Raw genomic sequence first — 20,868 nt, 5'->3', positions numbered from 1 at the left:
TTGTTGCAGATGATATAGTAAATGCATTAGGAGAGAAATAAAAAGTTATAATAAATTATTTAATGTTTTGACAGTGTTTGCGCAAATTAATAACAAAACCAGCATGGAAAATTAAATAGTACATTTTTTGAATTCTCTGAAGTTATAACAAGTCATAATATATCACAAACTAGAACGAAAATTAATGTTTCCCAACAGATTCATACAAAAATATGAAGTGAACGGGAAATACAAGATGGCGACATAACTTTCCAAAAAGTAATGTAAAAATTTAAATATATCGCTATTGCAGCTCATTGCAGTTTTTTTCTCTTGATGGAAAAAATAAAAACTGAAATTATTTATTTCTTCTAACAGAAAAAATGCGAAATTATAATTTAAAAGGGAATGAAAGGCAAAGACCCGCCAAGCATTGTTATAAGTTGCCTATTCTGGACCGTTATTATTAAAATTTGTTTGTTATGTTAATTGTTATGTTACGTTACTTATTTGGTAACGACATTCGGCTCCTTTGAATTGTGTCAAAGAACCGCGGTATATGCGAATTTCCAGACCGAACAATATCTTCCTATATGATTAACATCAAATTAATTTTTTTCATTTGCCTTTGGACGTAGATAAACGTACAGTTAGATATTAGATTGTTTAACAATGTTATGAGTTAGTCTTGAGTAAGGCTTGTTATAATGTTGATTACGGTTTCGACTGTCATTGCTATTGGGGGAAAATGTATTGAATCACTGTGTTTTGGCTTGGCAAGAAACTACAGCGGACGCTCGTTAACGTGAACTAATTCAAACTAAGTGTAGTTTATACTAACAAATGCGATATAAGTGATATATTTATAAAAAACTAAACGAATATTTCAACAGCCATAATTATTTTTTAGTTAGCCTGTTCAATGCCTGCCCCGTATTTACGAAACCCAAAACATCTGTATCAATCAAAGTCATGTTAATCAATCTTGATTAAAAATGTATATAGCTTGTGCGCCAGTGACTAAATTTGTTCTTTAATGGGAATGTCCTCATCGTCCTCATTGCCTATATCTTATTATCATTGGTCTGCTTACCTTCGTTCCATAAATTAAACAGCTGGATTACAAGCAGTATTGGGATTCACCATTTACAATAAGTTAATAACATCCAAAATGCAGTGACAAGGATATATGTTACGCATTAGATCGCAACTGTTCCCCAATTACTCTTAAGGGAACATCGTCATCTTCATCATCGACACATAAGAGATTGTTTCAGCATTTTTGAACCACTTCTTAATTTCTTAAGAACATTTCGGATCACTGCAAATTTAAAACAGCTTCTCGTATTGTCACCTGTTTTCAGTATTCTCTGAACTATATTTTTTATTTAAAAGTACACATATTACAATTAGTTATTCACAACAACTATGTAGTCACTTTTCCCTCATATTGTTCTTAAAGGCCAAATTTAAGATTTCAGACTTTAGAATTTGATGGACGTAGTCTCACTGGAGTTCTCTCTCACTGTTTTCGATCACACAATCTCTCTTTTTAATTAGCAAACCGTTTAATGTATAAAGAGACCGTTGGTACAATCTGACCTTTGTGTCTTTCTGATGTACAAATGGGCGTTAACAATATTGCGAAGAACTTTGTTTTGAAAAGTTTAGATCGTATTAATATCACATTTTTTTGTGATATAGATCCCACATTAGTTTCGAGATTTGCTTATATACTAACAGTTTATTGTGAAGCGTTAATTCAGGTTGTCGTCCAAGTAACCATTTCGTTTTCTTTAAGTCTTGTACAAAGTTCTGCTGGTTTTTTTTTCAACATTTTTAGAACTAATTATCAGTCGTGTGTTGTCTACTTTTTTGTATGTAAAATCCGCATATATGTAATTTTTGGTAATACAGTTTGGTAAGTCTATTATATTCTAGTCCATTGATTGGACTAATGGAGTTAAGCTCAGTGGCAGATGAAAAAATTTGACCTATTCCTTGATGTTTTATCTAACAGTAATAACGCATTTATTGCAATGTTCTGTTGCATTAAAAAATTCTTTAAGTACAAATTAAATACATATGTGTTTTTATATTACGAAGAGAACACTTGCAATTACAAAATTATGGTCATAGTTTAGAGAAAAAGCGCTTGTTAACACACTTCAGGGTATGCTAGTTATTTGTTCTTCAACTGGTTTTATCAAAGTTTTTAAATGAGCGCAGATTTTTTGCTTTTCTTATTATCATTGGCTTTATTTTATGTAAACCATTGGCATTAATGTTGTCAAGAATTGTTTACATTATCGATCGTATATATTGTTTGTTACCGCGCGTTCTTCAGCGTCCGCTGTAATTAACAGAAGGTTCCCCTTAACTTACTCAAGTATTTAAATAAAATAACCAAACAACTTTTTGATGGATCCATGATTTTACAAACAAAAAGAGGAAAAAGTTTACTCACTTTATTATCGTACAGCTTTTTGAGTTCTTCATAAAGCCACATCTCAACGGCCAACCGCTTCCTGATGAGACTCATCTGATGGTGTCCGTATTTGGCGGTGAGGAACTTCTCCCGCTTCTCCTTGATCTCGCCCTTGTCCTTGAAATTGACGTGAAGGCCTGTCTTGGCGGGCGACCGGTTGGTTCTCTGGACGTCGCCCACCGCCAGAATGCCAGCCGGAGGAGGCGGACCGCCACCGTTCGCTACGTAACCGCTCTGAAGACCGACCTCCATATTCTAAGGTGGAAGTTATATACAAGAGAACTGAAACAAAAAGAAATCGTCAATATTTCTTTCATAGTTTTATTTCTTAATTATTATTAACGTTTGGCGGAAGTCTTACGTATTTAACACATGGAAAGTCCCGGGCTTAACAAAGAAAACGCTTGCTTTTTTTTTTCAAAATTGGCTTGATTTGTCAACGTAATCCCCACCAACAGCCCCAATCATTTGCCTCAAAATAGGGCTGTAATTAGAGATTATAAACCGGCAAACATAATAAAACAAAAGTCAAATTTGATGCGACAACATTGCCACGTGTTAACGTCATACATTTTGATAACGTGCATTGACTGACTTTTATTGGACGGGTTATCGAAATAAACCCCTATGCGTTAAAAAAAAAGGACTACATCGGAAACGAAGAACTGAGACGACCTGAAACAATGTTTAAAAGTGTTTGAGGCTCATCAACCATTGTAGAGTATAGACCATATTCTCTTGCATTTCAATAACATAGAACGTTTCGTCATTATATAGTTTATAGTTTTTTTATTTCAATACTTTTTGAAAGTAATGAACTCAAACTATAAAAAAAATTATTTAATATTAAAGCTCTATTCAAAAACGTGCCTGTTTGACAAGTTTCGGATTTCTTGATTCCCTTTAATTTAATAATGTGTTCATTGATAAATATAATGACAAAAAAACAAAGAAAACATATTTGTGCTTGAAAATAGGTAAACAAACCATGCGCAAACGGTCGTCAAATAAACTTATTTTCAATGAAATATATATTACATAAATGGAAACACTATTCATTTTAAAAAGATAGCCAAACAGAATATAAATAATATGAGGTTGAGGAAAAAGTAATACTAGATGGCTTAAAGATGTATATCTCTAGAATTCGTGATATTTCGCTTTTTTTTCTTCCAAAAAGGGAAAAATGCAGCACAGGTTCATCGGAAAATGCGTGGTAGTGTTTATAGCGATTAGTGCTTCTTAAAGTCAGCGTCAGAACTTTTTCCTTTTCATTCAGTATATCTCAATGTTAAAGATGATTGGCCAATTGTTGAAGAAGTCAATGAAGTTCGTAGAGTAAATTGGAAGTAGAATAACTTATTTTATCTGCGACATCGTTATGGAAGTAAACTTTGAAAACAGAACAGTTTTGAACCTATACAGATAAGACTGAAGATGATAAAAATGAATTAATAATAAAAGATTTGTTTTATGAGCTTTTATAAAAATGAAACCGAATCGAGCCATGTTTGAAACCAATTATTACGGGCTTTGTACTGATCGGTGAAAAATTGTCTTATACTATTTTTAACACAAAATAGTATTAATACTAAACGAGTAATGAATTATACAAGATAAAAAGACCATACCTGAAAATTTATTTTCCACACTGGTTTTCTTATCACCATTTAGAAAATACTATAATTCTGGTTGTAATAAATAAGTTATCGATATATGTACTAAATTGTATATGTGTCTATATATGACAAATTGATGTATAAATATATAATATTTAGATTTCGAAGTAAAACATTCAAAATGCTTATCGCGATGTGATCGATCAATATTTGCTCTTACCTTTTTTTTTAGTTATAAGTTGTACATTTGGCTGAGTATTTTAAATCTTGAAAATTACCTTACAGAAAAGACTGAAGTCTGTGGATTAAATTATTCATAGTTGTAGATATGCTAACCTCTTACTATTACAATTTATGGGTGAATTGACATACAAACACAGATATAGTCAATATCATTCGGGATTGATTAAATAATAAACTGAATAATTGTAGGAGTAAGTCTAAGCAACTAACTAACTACAGATTAACCAAAAATAATAAAAACTGTTTAATATCTAACAGGTCAATTGAAAAGTCCCCAGCCTGACACATAGATGCCGTTACTAGAATTAAATCCATATGTTTTTGAGTTTTTAGGCCTAACCCTCAAAAGATGCGTGTATAAATTTGACAGCTGTCGGATCATTAGTTTATGAATAATAGCATTTTGAATAAAGTAACTTTTGTTATTGCGAAAAAAAAAATGATAAAAAGGAATTTCGCGTGCTGATAAAATATTGATTTTTGAAGGGACAAAATACAGTTGAGGCAACCATCAAGGCTTAGTATGCTGATTATCAAGTTTAGATGTGGTAAAATGAGCACCGAAGACGGTGAACACAGTGGACGCCCAAAAGAGGTTGTTACCGACGAAAACATTAAAAAATCCATAAAATGATTTTGAACGACCATACATTGAAATTGAATGAAGTAGCAGACACTCTAAAGATATCAACTGAACATGTACATCATATCATTCACGAATATTTGGGTATGAGAAAGCTTTATCCAAAGTGGGTACCGCGCGATCTTACTTTTGACCAAAAACAACAAGTTGATGATTCGGAGCAGTGTTTGAAGATGATCAAGAGTAATAAACACGAGTTTTTGCGTATATATGTGACAATGGATGAAACATGGCTCCATCATTTCATTCCGAAGTCCAATCGACTGTCATCCGTATGGACTGCAAACGATGATCCCGCTCCAAAGTGTGGGAAAACGCAACAGTCGGCTGGCAAAGTTATGGCGTCTTTATTTTGGGATGCGCGTGGAATAATTTTCATCGACTACCTTGAAAAAGGTAGGACCATCAACAGCGACTATTACATATCGTTATTGGACCGTTTGAAGGACGAAATCGCCAAAAAACGGCCGCATTTGAAGAAAAAGAAAGTGCTGCTTAACCAAGACAGGACACTGTGTCACAAGTCAGTAAAAACGATGACAAAAATCCATCAATTTGACTTCCAATTGCTTCCTCATCGACTATATTCTCCAGATCTGGCCGCTAGCGACTATTTCCTGTTCTCAGATCTCAAAAGAATGGTCGCTGGGAAGAAATTTTCGTCGAATGAAGAGGGGATCGACGAAACTGAGGCCTATTTTGAAGTAAAGAACAAATCGTACTACAAAAATGGTATCGAAAAGTTGGAGGGTCGCTATAATCAGTGTATAATAACACTTGAAGGGAATTATGTTGAATAAATAAACTAATTTTGTCAAAAAAAAAGTGTTTTACCACGGTAGGCCGGGGACTTTTCAATTGATCTGTTACGTTGGATATATTAGACTTGAGACTAGTGGTGGAAAATAGAATGTTTCATTCAATACTAAAACACAGTCAATTACTAAACATTCACTTAATCGCTTAAACCTTGCAACACAGATCATAGAAATGCAGACTGTTTCACACAACTCGCAATTTGAGAGTCTCAAGTAACTCTCTGTTCTTCTGTACGTTTGATCTCATTTATTCATTTTGTCGGTCATTTCCTATTTTACTAAACAATAATGTTCGATATACAACGTAATATCTAATTTTTAACATGAAATTGACCTAAATTTATAGGATAAGGGACCAATCCTTACAAAAACTGAATAGTTTCAAATCTTTATGTGACATCTAAAAATACTTAATCTCTTAAAATAGCGTAATAATGCTATAATCGAGATAGATAGAAAGAGAAAAAAGGAATGTTTACATATTATTCACATATACAAACAGATTATCTAAAGCACAGACCGACTAATTAATGGTTTAATTGCGTTTATACTCATTATCATTTTTCCATTAATAAATGTCAAGAAGAAAATAAAATTATAACAGATAGCGAAATCATTAAATAATATAATATGACGAACGGCCGACAGCTGCTATTCCCACAATGTTTGTAACTATTTATCTAATTACATACTCGTTCTTGTATGGCTTACGTTCTGATAACGATACGCGATAGCTTAAGCAAAAAATGCAAACTGTCAATTCCATCTCATCGAATATATTTTGCGATATATATCGCAATATTATTGATTGGATTTGATTTAAATGCATGCCATTTATCAGTAAAATACAATGTTTGAGTTTTTATTGTTTTATATCTAAAATATATAAAATATATCACTACATAGTATAAAACAAAGTCGCCTTTTCTGTCCCTATATCCCCATGTGCCCTTAAATCTTTAAAACTACGCAACGGATTTTGATGCGGTTTTTTTCAATAGATAGAGTGATTCAAGAGGAAGGTTTATATGTATAATACATGCATAATATACTAAGGCAACATTGCTAATTTTAGAGGTTTCTAACGTGATGTCGTAAATTAACCTATTTTTTTAGGCTTATTTAGCAATTAGCAAAAACGCTGTCTAACCCTACGAATTAGATCAAATTAATGTACTACAATATTGTACACCATAAAAAGGTCTACAAAAAAGTCCGCGATGGTATATGTTTATCTTTTAGGGATAACCCACATTAACCATTTTTATTGTTTACTTTTTACGTGAGAAAATGGCTTATTTACGAAGCTATTTTAAGCAATACGGCATTAATCCTTATCGAATTAAGTACCTTAAATACAGTGTGCAATTAATATAGATCAATATGGTTCCTTACAGCATGTAAATTAAACAAATATTTTCGGAGATATTACAAATTTAAAATTTGCGTTTAAAAATGTGTAATGTAATAAAAATTCTATGAATTTAAATATTCCAGAGATAGCAGGAAATCTTCATAGTAAGTATAGGGGAAGAGGAATTGTTTTACTCCAAATTTAATGCGTGCAGGCCAAGGGCAGTAATGAATGAACCAAAAATACTGGATCCATTTTAATCATGTTTTCATTGAGTGACATAGGCATATATATTTTATGCCCGTGCAAAGTCGGAGCGGACCGCTATGTTTTTATATACAAATTATTCTTGCTTTTAATCAGTGTTGGGAACTATCAACTGTTTAATAATTGACTACTTTTTACTATCGACTGTTTCAGTCGTGTATTTTGGTTACTATTTTTGGTTTTACAAGTATTATTCGACTAATTTTTAACGTTCTGGCTCGGTCGTCCTAGCCGCGACCTTAATAAAAATGTACTCAATTTATGCTTACCAAAATTTATATGTACAGGTCAATTTAAAAGTCACCGGCCTGACACATAGATGGTGTTACTAGAATGAAATCCATATGTTTTTTAGTAAGCTCTACGTCTCAAAAGATGCGTGTATACATTTGATAGCTATCGGATTATTAGTTTGTGAATTATAGCATTCTGAGTGAAGCTCTGAACTTTTGTTCTTGTGAAAGAAATTGATAAAAAGTAATTTCGCGTGTCGATGATCTATTTCTTTTTGAAGAGAAGAAATACAGTTGAAGCAAAAACTTGATGCTCGATTTGACGCCGAGTTTCCAGACACTGTCCCAGGAAAATCAACCATCAAGGATTTGTATGCTAAGTTTACACGTGGTGAAATGAGCACCGAAGACGGTGAACGTAGTGGATGCCCAAAAGAGGTTGTTACCGACGAAAACATTTAAAAAATCCACAAAATGATTTTGAATGACCGTAAATTTAAATTGAATGAAATAGCAGACACTCTAAAGATATCAACTGAAATTGATGAATGATATGATGTACACGATCATATCATTCACGAATATTTGAGTAAGAGAAAGCTCTGTGCAAAGTGGGTGCCGCACGAGCTCACTTTTGACCAAAAACGACGAGTTGATGATTCGGAGCAGTGTTTGAAGATTATCAAGTGTAATAAACCCGAGTTTTTGCGTCGATATGTAACAATGGCTGAAACATGGCTCCATAATTTCACTCCGAAGTTCAAAGGACAGTCATCCGAGTGGAATGCACACGATGAACTCGCTCCAAAGCATGGGAAAACGCAACAGTCGGCTGGCAACGTTATGGCGTCTCTATTTTGGGATGCACATGGACTAATTTTCTATGACAACCTTGAAAAAGGAAGGACCATCAACAGCGACTATTACATAGCGTTGTTGGACCGTTTAAAGGACGAAATCGAGAAAAACGAAAGAAATTGAAGCAATTGAAGAAAAAGAAAGTGCTGCTTCACCAAGACAATGAACCGTGTCACAAGTCAGTGAAAACGATGGTAAAAATCCATGAACTGGGCTTCGAATTGCTTCCTCATCAACCGTATTCTTCAGATTTGGTCACCAGCGACTATTTCCTGTTGTCAGATCTCAAAAGAATGCTCGTTGGGAAGAAATTCTCGTCGAATGAAGAGGTGATCAACGAAATTGGGGCCTATTTTGAAGCAAAGGACAAATCATACAAATCAATAAAAATGGTATCGAAAAGTTGGAGGGTTGGTATAATCAGTGTATTACCCTTGAAGGGAATTGTGTTGAATAAAAAAAAACTAAATTTGCCAAACAAATGTGTTTTACTATGGTAGGACGGGAACTTTTCAAATGACCTGTTAGTTTAATGGCGTTGTTTGATTGGTAAATTTATTGTTTACTTATAGGTTTCACGTAAATTTTATTCACGTACTATTTATACGAATCACAGTTAAAAATTTTATTTTGTTAAGAATTCAAATAAAAATCTGTAGTGTGCTAAAATTTTCTCGCCGGCACTAGGTGACGACAAAAAACAGTCATAATCAGAAAAATTAAGTGAACGTCACATCAAATCAATAATCGTGCGCCTGGCTTGGTTGACGCAGTGGTAAAGGCGACAAGACGGTCCTCCTACTGTTGCTAGTCGCCGGTTCGAATACTGGTGGGACATGGTCGTAAATTTATGTTTGTGATTTTCCTTAGGCAAGAGTGCAAAATCCGACAAGAGAAATGATTTCAGTCACACCAATAACCAGAAGAACCAGGCTGGGTAAGACCGGATGCCTTCTGGGATGATTTCTGAGTTGATCACTCGACAGTCGGTAGGTTTAATACTGAGAACCGTGGCCCACGTTAAACTGTAGGTCCAGACCAGATCCTCGTCGATAGAAGGAGACTTAAAAATACATATAAAAAACAACGTGCGATTTAGATATATTTCTTCAATTAAATATTAGTAATGCCATCAATGCAGCAGATTAAACAGAGACGGATATTGCACTATAATCTTGCACAAATACGGAATAAGTGAACAACCTTCTATTATTATGTATTTATAATATTTACCCACGCATAAATAACAGTTTGCATAATTGTATTATCCCACGTTTAGAAAAAAACGAGTACTGGCACTTATTTCTCAATATTAGCACGTACGTGGTGAACCCGAGCAGTTTTTCTCGCAAAAGAAAAAGCGATGGAAAAGCCGGTCGAGAAAACAATTCCCAGACGGTGGCGATAATTATGCAGACGCGGCAAGTGAACGACCTGACCGCTGAGCTTTCGACTCCCATATCGGTTATATTTTGATTAGTTTGCGATCGTTAATCTTCGAAGGATATTGACCAATAAATATTGGAAAAAGGTTCTGAAATAGCCAACAAATTTGGCAGACTAACGAAAAAGTATGTGGGTGTAGTTGGCAGTAAAATTCGGTTTTTTTTGTACAAAATTAATTGTTAATTTAAAATATACTTTTACTCAGGAATATATGGGAAATTAGTAAATACACTGGACAATTTTTTCAGGCTCAAAATCGAGGTTTATATTTCTTGTAATTTCATTAAAAGAAAGAAATGATGTAAAAAATTAAAAAATAAGAATTATTATTTGCAATATTCAGGGTAAAAAGGTCCGTCATCGATAAATCAAAACAAATATAATATAAAGTTATATAGACAAAATAGATAATCAACCACAGAACATAGATATATAGAATGGAAAGTCAAATACGAGAAATTGTAACTTCAAAAGTTCCGAGTGAGTTTTAAAATCACCAGAAAGGTATAAAAGCAAGAACTGACATGACAGGTTTACTGATTTTGGTTCTATGCTATTATTATATTATTGTTGGTTATATTTGTTTTTTAAATTTTTGTGAAATTTTAAGGAATTTTCTTTTTATAACTTTTATTGAGTTTATTCATCAACGTAATCTCAATTAAGAGCCATACAATCATTCCAGCGCTGCTCTAACATTCCAATACCACTTTTGTAGCATAATTGATCTTTTGCCTTAAAATATGCCTCAGTTTCAGCTATAACTTCTACATTCGAGCGAAATTTCTTAACGGTCAGCATTTTTTCAGTTAGTAGTCGCTGAGAGCCAAATTTGGCAAATGCGGTAGATCTGGGAACAATTCGAAGTTCAAATCATGTAGTTTTGCGGTTGTTTTGATTCACTTGTGACACAGTGTTGTCTTGATAAAATGCAATTTTATTTTTTTATTTTATTTTATTTTATTTTCTTTGCAATTTCGGCCTTTAAATGCTCCAATAACGCTATATAATATTCATTATTGTTGTTGTGTACCTTCTCAAGATTGATGATGAATATTACATCATGCAGATCCCAAAATACCGAGGCTATAACCTTTCCAGTCGATTGTTGTGCTTTCGGGCGCTTTGGACAATGTTCAGCAGTTGTTCACCAGTCAGAGGACGATCGTATTGATTCCGGAGGAATGTTTCGAGTCCATGTTTTATCCACTGTCACATATCGACGAAAGAAATCCGATTTGTTACGTTTAAACATGGCCAAACACTGCTCAGAATCATCAACACATTCTTGTTTTTAGACAGAACAGTGAGCAAACGCGACACCCACTTTAAACAGAGCTTTCTCGTAGGCAAATGCTTATGCAATATAAAAGCAACACGTTCTTTTGATATCTTTACGATGTTAGCTAACTCACTTTTCGACTATTCAGAACGATTTTCTGGATTTAGATGTGTTTTGGCGTTACTACCTCATTTGGGCGTCCACTGCGTTCTGCATCATCGGTGTCTTTTTGTCAAACCACGTTTGAAGTCAGCAAACCAACGTTTTATTTTTGTTTCTGATGGAACGTAGCCCTTATAGCACTTTTCAACCCATTGCTTCGTTTGAATGGTATTTTTCCCATCAAGAAGCAGTGTAAAATTAAAACACGAAATTCTTTTTGGCCAACTGTTTTGAAAATAACCAAAATAGTGTCACTCTTAGCACGATAATTCACAAACTTATGAGTAGAAAAACATGAAATGTTAATAGCTTTCTTTTGAAGGCTAGTGCTAACCGAAAAAGCGGTGGATGCAATGCAGCTAGCGCCGTCCTTGTATGAGGCCAGGGACTTTTCAGCCCATGTGTTATTATTGCTGTTGTATTCATAAAATGTTATTCAACGGTGGCTAATTTAACAAATTTTAATCATATTTTGTCGGCAAACGCCAACATTTTTGATACAAGTATGACTTGGAAATTGTCAACTAGGGGTGATGACCACCAAGAAAAATATCGATATTTTTTCCGCATTATTTTTGCTGCTTCTCAACACAGCGCTTCCCACAAGAAAATGAAGGTTATAAGTACAAAAACATATTATAAGCATGTGAAATTTATTTGAAAACTATTATATTTTAAAAGTTTCTACCAGTTAAATTATATATGTACGGGTTAATATATCGGAATGTGGATATTTTCTACACAATGCGTGCATTTTCTCATTATCTTCTAAAATTAAATCTCAAACCACTTTTGGGATAATCATCGCTATAATGATAAAGCCAAAGGCAAGGCTCCATTAAAACTGTAATGACAATAGACAGAATGACACAAAGCGGACGAAATACATGAGACTGAACACAATACAGCTTTAACTGTTCACATAGTAAGTATATCGGAAGGATAACGATGAGACAATTATGGTACCCTTTGGTTTGGACAAAGGCATCATTGTAAAATAGAACATTAAAAACACGAGCAATAATAAATGATGAAGTTATGCAAAAATAAGTAATTCTATAATTGCAGACTGAATTATTAATCTATAGTTGTTTTAAAAATATTTTTAACAAAAAAATTGAACCGACAAAAAATAATAAGGGACTCACTAAAAAGTAAAAGATAATGAAAGTTAAGATTTTTAACACAAAAAAAACGTATTAAAATAAAATATGTACATAATAATAGTTATAATAACTAAATAAAAATAACAAAAACCTATCTAATAATCGTATTTTATATTCTACTATATACACACGATTTAGCTTAATACTTCATACTTAATAAATTTATACTATATAATATATTATTATACTATATATTATATAATACTTAATACATTTCATGGGAGGCCTGTTCAAAGCAGAACGCATAAAGGAAAAATAAATTGTAAATATTGTTCGGTTATCTCTTGGTCTGCCATGTCTTAGTGGCACGACATTTTTATGACTTTTAAGCCGTCGACAACTGATTCACCAAAGCCTTTTAAGTGGAAGATATTTATGCGCTTACAGGATAAGGATTAGAATATATTTATTTTTTGATCTCCGGTGTTACGGCTAGGGAATGTACTTTTTTATTTTTGGTTTCTTTTTTTTTACGTAAGAACTGTTAATAGTAATAATCCAATAAACAGGAATTGAATAGTGTATGTCAGTGCCAAGGTTAATAACAAAATTAAAACATTGATAAAATAATTTGAATGTGTCATTCCAATATTATTTTGTCCTTGCATGTATTCTGATTACTTTTAAAGCATTTATTGAGAAATATTGAAGAAACAAAATATTTTCAATTAAAATATGTGTGAGAATTGAGGATTGGCACGTGGTAAAATGATAGAAACTAACGGGATTATTTATGGTTTATTCGAGTGATTGACAATTTACTGGTGACGACATAGCTACTCGAGGGTGCCCCGAGAAGAAGAGAGTCTAATTTTTTTTTCATTTACTAAATTGACCAGCTAGACCAAATGGTCTTTGGCTGATGTCGCTTCAGGTTCGGGGTATGAATGTTTTGCGGGCGACAGAGACCCTGGGTTACGATTGGTTAGTTTGTTTACTACCGGGGTTTGTGGACGGGTAGGGATTTTATCAAGGTGTTGACGTGTTCTAAGGTTCCTATGGAGAGCCTCACACTGAGCATGTTTATGAAGTTTTTCACAAACGGGATGCCTGATTCGAGGTGTGTATTGACGTTCCTCATAAAGCATGGGGCTCTGAGTAACGCGCAGAGCATTTTTTGGATTGGAACACTTGTAGTAGCTCAAGTTGTCCCTCCGAGACATACCTGTACCACACCTGGGCTCCGTTGAGGCAGATTGGACGGACTAGCATTTTATACAGCGTCGCTTTCTGTGGGATTGGAAGTTTGCTTCTGCAGAGTAGTGGAAATAGTAGGCTGTACACGCCATTTCCTTTGCAAATGGCGCGCTGTATTTGGGCTGACCGTTGGAATCTGCGGTCGAACTGGAGACCGAGGTATGAAACTTTCTGGAGCCATGGGATAGGGGCTTTATCGATTTGGATGCGATAGGTGCGGAACCCCTTCTTGCGGTGGAACAGAATAGCCCGAGTTTTGTTCGGGTTTATCTGTAGCCGCTAGAAATTTGTTTACGAGGGGAGATTGCGTCACCGATCATCACTTGAAAGGATATACCGCCTAGGCCGAAACAGCTAGGTCATTCGGTAGACCTAGCTGTTTCGCTTTAAATATTAGACCATGGTGCCACCGCTTGATCGAAAGCTTTGGAGACATCTAAGAATATGGCTCCAGTTTTTCGACCTTTTATCAGTATCTGGTGTATAGCCTGATGGAAGCATGAGTGTTTGGCACGGAAACCGAATTATTCGTTCGGGATTATGTGATGTGCGTCTGTAAAATCGTTTAATATCGCTTTTTCGACCAACTTGGATAGTGAACTAATCAGGATGGTGGGCCTGTTGCCAGATAGATTGGACTTGGCATTTTATTTAGGAATGACAGCGACAAGCGCATGTTTTCAGTTCCTTGGGAAATGCTTTAACCTCAGGATGGAGTTGATAATGTTAGCAAGTTCAGATAGTTGCTTGCTAGTGAGGTTCTTTAGATGGTTTGCTGTTATACCATCTGGGCCTGGAGCTTTTTTAGAAGATAGACTTTTTATGAGAGCTGAAGGTCTCTGGAGAGCTGAATGTCTCTGGAAGAGACTAAGCTCTTTTAAGAGAGAATCTAAATCCGTGTCGGGGTTTCTATAGGTCCAGCTCCATCGTTAGGTCCTCGATTGAGGGCGGGACTTGGGTATTTTCTCTTTTGTCTATTGGGAATTCCATAATTCTGTAAAATCTTTTTGTCTCCTGGGGAATACCATAGTATTTACAAAGACCAATTCAGATTGTTGTTATCACTAATTGTTCTGATACAGGATGGATGGTCACATATGCTAGTTTGGAAGCGAACCCATACATCGATTTGAACAAGTGGTAATCCGAAGACGCTACGTCTGGTTTTGCTACGCTAACGCTGGAATTAACAACACCTAACACATATTCCTGATTGTTTCTATGCCAATGTGGATTGCTCTTCTGGACTCACTACTAACATTTTAATAACCGTATCTACTACTTAAGGCGGGTTTCGAATTATTAACCTCGACTATCGATTACTCTTTGATTGATACCGTTCGGAATATCAATCTCATCTATGTACGTGACAATTTCTAAAGCCTACCAATTCATGAGTAATTATTTTGTGTTAGATTTTATACTCTTACCTACAAATACATTCCTTGAATATTTGTAATTAAATATCCATGACCAATATGAACAAAAAATATATTTTAAATTAAAAAACAATTAATTCATCAATAGATATAGCTTTCGTTTTTTTTTTAAATATTTGTGATTAATTTTGGCACAATTATGAAGTATTTTGGGATTAATATTCTTGTTGTGAATAATTAATAATATTAATATTGGTTCGTTTTTTTTCTAATCCTTAGTTGACTTTGTAGGCAAAATAAACGTGCAGTTCATTCTAAATAATGTTTTAACACATTATACTGTGATAATATTGATGGTTTGGAAATTAATCGTAACGGCTTTAAAATACTTTTGTTGGAATGTAAACATCAAAGCATCAAAAAGATTTTAGATTTAGTATAAATTATTTAGTCTGCTGAAATATTATATTACAGTTAGTTAAATATGGTTGATTTTCTTTGGCAAATACGATGTAAATACATAATATAATTATAGATTCTGACTACAATACTACAAAAACAATGAAACATTTATAATAAAATGCTCACGTATATACAATATATTAGTGGCTTGTTTTTTGGTTAAAATAATGTTTAAGATGTTTGTAAATTAAAGACAAATTAAAATAATCTTAGTCGTTTTTCAGGCTTCATTCATTCGATCAACACATTCATTAAAACGTGTCTGGCCTGATATACCAATCAAATATTATGACATATGGATCGAATAGGCAAGTGACAATATAAATAGTTGGAGCCAAACTTGGAAAATAAAAATAAACGAAAGCAAATCTTTAAAAACTTCGTAGGAAGGAACATGAAAAAGAAAAAGAAAGAACTGGAGTTAAAATATAGGAAAATGTATTTGTTAAATGGAAGAAAATCGCTATTAGCAGTACATAATAAACTGCTATTATACAAGCAAGTTTTGGAACGTAGAATGGACATACGGAATTTAATTATCGGGATGTCCCGCGAAAACTAATATAAACACAATACAAATTTTCAGAACAGAGCCGGTAGGTGTATTGAGGTATTATAGGACTGATTACTTACATTGGGTGGGACCTTCAGGAATTGGAAAAACTTCAGTTCGGAACGAATTCTTTTCCAAAGGATTCTATTCTAGCGCAAAAATAGTTCTTTAAAACACACAATGATTAACTTAAGGGAATCTTTTTTCAGCTAATTCATAAAACTTCTGGGCAGGTTCTTTGCATTTTAGACCGGATGTTATCAATCCAAGTGTGGAAGAGCGCTGTTAAGGCAATATGAAATTTTTATTAAAATAGTACGTCTTTTACTATGGTCAACCTTTCGAGAGGGAAAATATGGTTACAAATTCAACATAACATGTGGGCTGAAAAGTCGCAGACCTAATATATAGATGGCGCTAGTTTTATTCCATTTACATCTTGTTCAGTTAGTATTAGCCTTCAAAAGAAAGCTGTTAACATTTCATGATATTCTACTCATAAGTTTGTGAGTTATTGTGCTAGGAGAAACACTAGTTGTGTTATTTTCAAAACAATGAATAAAAAATATTTTCGTGTTTTAATTTTACACTGCTTCTTGATGGGAAAAAATAACGTTCAAGCGAAGCAATGGCTTGAAAAGAGGTATAAGTACTCGGCTCCATCAGAAACAACAATAAAACGTTGGTTTGCTGATATTTTTAAACGTGACAAACCGGAATTTTTTCATCGATATGTGACAATGGATTGAACATGGATCCATCACTTCACTCCGGAATCAAAACGATCGTTATCTGAATGGACAACAACTGGTGAACCTCGTTTAAAGCGCTCGAAAGCACAACAATCGGCTGAAAAGGTTATGGCCTCGGTATTTTCGGATGTGTGTGGTGTAATATTCTTGAGAAGGGAAATACCATCAACAGTGAATATTATATAGCGTTATTGGAGAGTTTGAAGGCCGAAATTGCACAGAAACGACCGCATATGTCAAAGAAAAAAAAATGTTTCATCAAGACAACGCACCCTGTCGCAACTCAATCAAAATAATGGCAAAACTACATGAATTGAACTTCAAATTGCTCCCACATTCACTATATTCACTAAATTTGACTCCCAGTAACTACTGGTTGTTCGCAGACCTCAAAATAAATGCTCACCGGTAAGGAATTTTGTTCGAATGAAGAGGCTGAAACTAAAGCCCATTTTGAGGCAAAAGATAAATCGTTCTGCAAAAGTAGTATAGAAATGTTAGAGCGGTGCTGGAATGATTGTGTGGCTCTTGATGGAGATTACGTTGATGAATAAATCACCAGTTATTCGTCAAACAATAGAAACTATAAAAAGAATTAGAAGTACAAATATTTTGATTTTCAATGGAGATAAATTAATAGGCTTGAAATCTGAAAATTATAACATCTGTTTTCCCCAACAGTGTTGGTTGTTTTGGTGGATGAGAAAAGAATAATAGAGTAATAGTTAAAAGAATTTCGAATGACCATTTTACATTCTGATATGATCGTGATAACTAATATCAATTACAATACAATTATTATACAATATTTTGTTAAAATCGTTTTCTAGATTCCCCACTACCACTCTTTATCTACCTCTATGTCTCTTCATTTTATGTTATGCATGCTTTAATTTAATTAATACGGAAAAAATGCCACAGTATTTGCAGCCTTATGAAGAAATCAAAAAATTTGATAAAAATTAGATGAATCTAATCAGTTCCCAGAATAATGTTATATCCATATGGATATATTTAAAATGAAATAGCATATTTGATTTATTTGTTAATATATTTGCATTAGTCAGGCTGGGGACATTTAAGTCGATGTGCTATTTCTCGTACTGTGATATTGCTATTGCTTTTTTACTTCTGCTTTCAAGTTGCCAAACGAAATTTATTGACTATCGGTAGGTCTCTCGGCCTTTTATGGAAGTCGTTCAATACGCCGGTGGGCGTTCGTGGTTTTATGATCTGGTTAAAGAAAAAGAAAAAAAACTAAAGAAACAAAGCCATAACAAAAAGGTATACCCGATATAAAACCGGCTAGATAAAAGAACTGTTTCTGTAAATTAGGTTCGCGCTCCAGACAGTTCGATTGCTTTATCTACACTGGCGTCCAAATAAGTCTCTAGTTAGATTACGTACTCGCAAAGACAACTTTCATTTTATTGTCATATCATTTCATATAAAAATAGTGAGATATTAAGAGCAGATTTTATTAGAATTGTAAATTATCCTGAGAGATTTACAATGTAAATGTAATTTATTTTATATCAATTTAGATTATTCAAAATTATTAAGTGCTGGCATTTATTCTGATCATATTTTTCAGTATTATGTATTAATCACAATATTTTCTATATATAATTCCATAAATAATATATCACTTTCTACAATTTCCATCTTTTTGAAAACATGGCGATACCATGTCGAAAAAACGGCGCACATCTTAAACATTTTGAAACCGTGTGCCAGCCAAGCCATGTTGCATCATCTGCGTCATCAAACAAGTGATAATCTGAAGGTATTACGTTTAGTGAGCACACTGGGTGCGGCTGGACTTCCCATTAGAGCTGTAACGGGGTAACCTCTTGCAACATGTGACCGAAGAGATGAAATAATGGAAAATAAATTAACATATCTCTCCTATGATATATATAACCAGATTTATGTCAGCTAGATTAATGTGTATAAAAATAATCAAACTAAGCGAATTACGATTATTACGATGAATACGATTATTTAAAACGTTTTTTATTATTAAAATATATTGATTACCCCCAACACCAAATACAAAGTATCAAAACTGCGTAAGTATAGAAAGAATATTACTCCCTTTCTCTATATGTACTACCTAGCGCGGGTTTGAATTTCATTTTCGTATGTTCTACTTGTGTATTTAACTTTTCAACCCACCCTTGTATTATTTACCAGAAGTTCTAATTACAATCGATTAGTGAAAATAGTCTGTTATATAGATTATAAAACTTCTACAGCAATGTTGTGAGAGTGGGTAGAAGTATAAAGAAGAAATATAATTAGAACTTTAACTGTATAAAATATGGTATGTCAATGAACAATAACGAAACTATTCAATAAAATGATGGTTTGTCTCAGTATTCAGTCCATCCATGTTAAAATATTTTACCTATTTATCTCAAAAATTATGAAGGGTAAGTCAAAATTTGTTCATGCATTTTTTCTTACAACATTACAATTAATGTTGCCAACTTGTAGGGAAGCGAATCAGCGAGAAATCTCATGTTCTCATGGAAAAGCGAGGATTTTGACAACTCATCGTAAATGTAATATCGATCCGGGTTCGAATACTTCTCCAAGAACTCCAAATACTTATATAACTGCTTCAAAACATTTTTTAGGTTACTTATCGACCCTCAGAAATATGGTATTGATATCAGCTTCTTTTATATCAGCTGTAAATCCATCTGGAGCTTAACAGCTACAATTTAAATCCCTGATGTCAGTTATGAAGCGATTTAAGGTGCTTCATAAATCTGGGACAGCACCACAATTAGATAACAAGTGGCGAATCTTACTTTGTTGGATTTTGATTAACATGGGCTTGAACTTCATGAAGATAACACTGATGATGAATGCTACTGGGGTAAGGATTTCGCCATCAAAAATCTGCACAAGAACACTTGTTTCCAAAGATAAAAATTGTGATGCCCTTATTGCTGGTCCTACCGTTTTCGATACGTTTTTAAAATTAAATTTTCTTCCCAATTTTGGGAGTTTGATTTAGATTATTGGGAAATTTCATTCAAAATTAAATTTAATTAAACCCTGACTACAACGTCTCTTAAATATTACAACAATTACTACTTATAATTTGGAGTTGGTTGGACATGTTCAGCCATAAATGACTTGAACCTAATCAAACTTAGAAACTTATAAATAAATACGAAGGTGCTTTATATTATTGAGAGGGAGGTCCATTGAATTAGTTATTATTTCGTGCGTTCATATATACGCACATTTCCTCGAGGGAAAAAAAACGAGGCAAGGAAAGCGAGAAATGAGAAATAAAAACAATCCTCCGCAGACAATGACGGTAATTATGCAGACGCTACAAGTGAACGACCCGAGCGCGAAGCCTCTCCAACCACCATCTCGATCCAGCCGACGCCCGTCTCTGTTACGCGCGCACTCGTACCGTCCGATCCGCTCATTATGAAACTCATTAACGGCATAATGAACACTTTTAAGTTATTTACGGGACGCCGGGATGATGAAGTTTAGATGAGGGCGGAAGGACGACGAGCCGTTCTTCGACCGTCGTAAAATGAAATGCTCGTCCGAAATACGGGCGGGCATTCGTCTAGTCGAGTGCCATTTGAATATTGGAGAACTGAGAACGACGAGTATTTTTATTGAATACAAACGATCCGTTAATTGTTTCCTTAAATCGGCATGATGGCTGATTTTGAAAAAACTAATTCACGCCAATTGTATGTATTTATCAGGCCTGTAAATTAATTTTAAATGATTTACAATAGATGGTACTGCACTTTAAATCGTAGCCACCGCTACAAGCTTTTAGGCCACCACCATGTATCCATCCATCAGCCAAAATCTGACTACAGATCTATTAGCCTGATTAGTTCACTCTTCAAACTTGTAGAAAAAGCAATATTGCACCCTCTCAATAGTTTCATTGATGCAAATCACAAACCCAACGAAC

General features: G+C 34.0%; 1 protein-coding gene across 1 annotated transcript in view; it reads right to left on the bottom strand.

Annotated features, from left to right (window-relative positions):
- The window catches only part of LOC143190240 (protein phosphatase 1 regulatory subunit 14B), a 98,798-nt gene that overhangs the window by 40,131 nt on the left and 37,799 nt on the right, over positions 1-20,868 (bottom strand). Inside the window, exon 2 of the mRNA XM_076394421.1 lies at positions 2,447-2,749. Coding sequence (XP_076250536.1) covers positions 2,447-2,719 — 273 coding nt within the window. The 5' untranslated portion in view covers positions 2,720-2,749. The remainder of the gene's footprint in view (positions 1-2,446; positions 2,750-20,868) is intronic.

Source organism: Rhynchophorus ferrugineus, unplaced genomic scaffold (genome assembly GCF_030347505.1).
Source record: "Rhynchophorus ferrugineus isolate W39M unplaced genomic scaffold, kcgeb_rfMv2 rfM2, whole genome shotgun sequence".
Lineage (NCBI taxonomy): Eukaryota > Metazoa > Arthropoda > Insecta > Coleoptera > Curculionidae > Rhynchophorus > Rhynchophorus ferrugineus.
The sequence above is the reverse complement of the archived record's forward strand: the minus strand, read 5'-3'. Positions and strand labels throughout refer to the sequence as shown.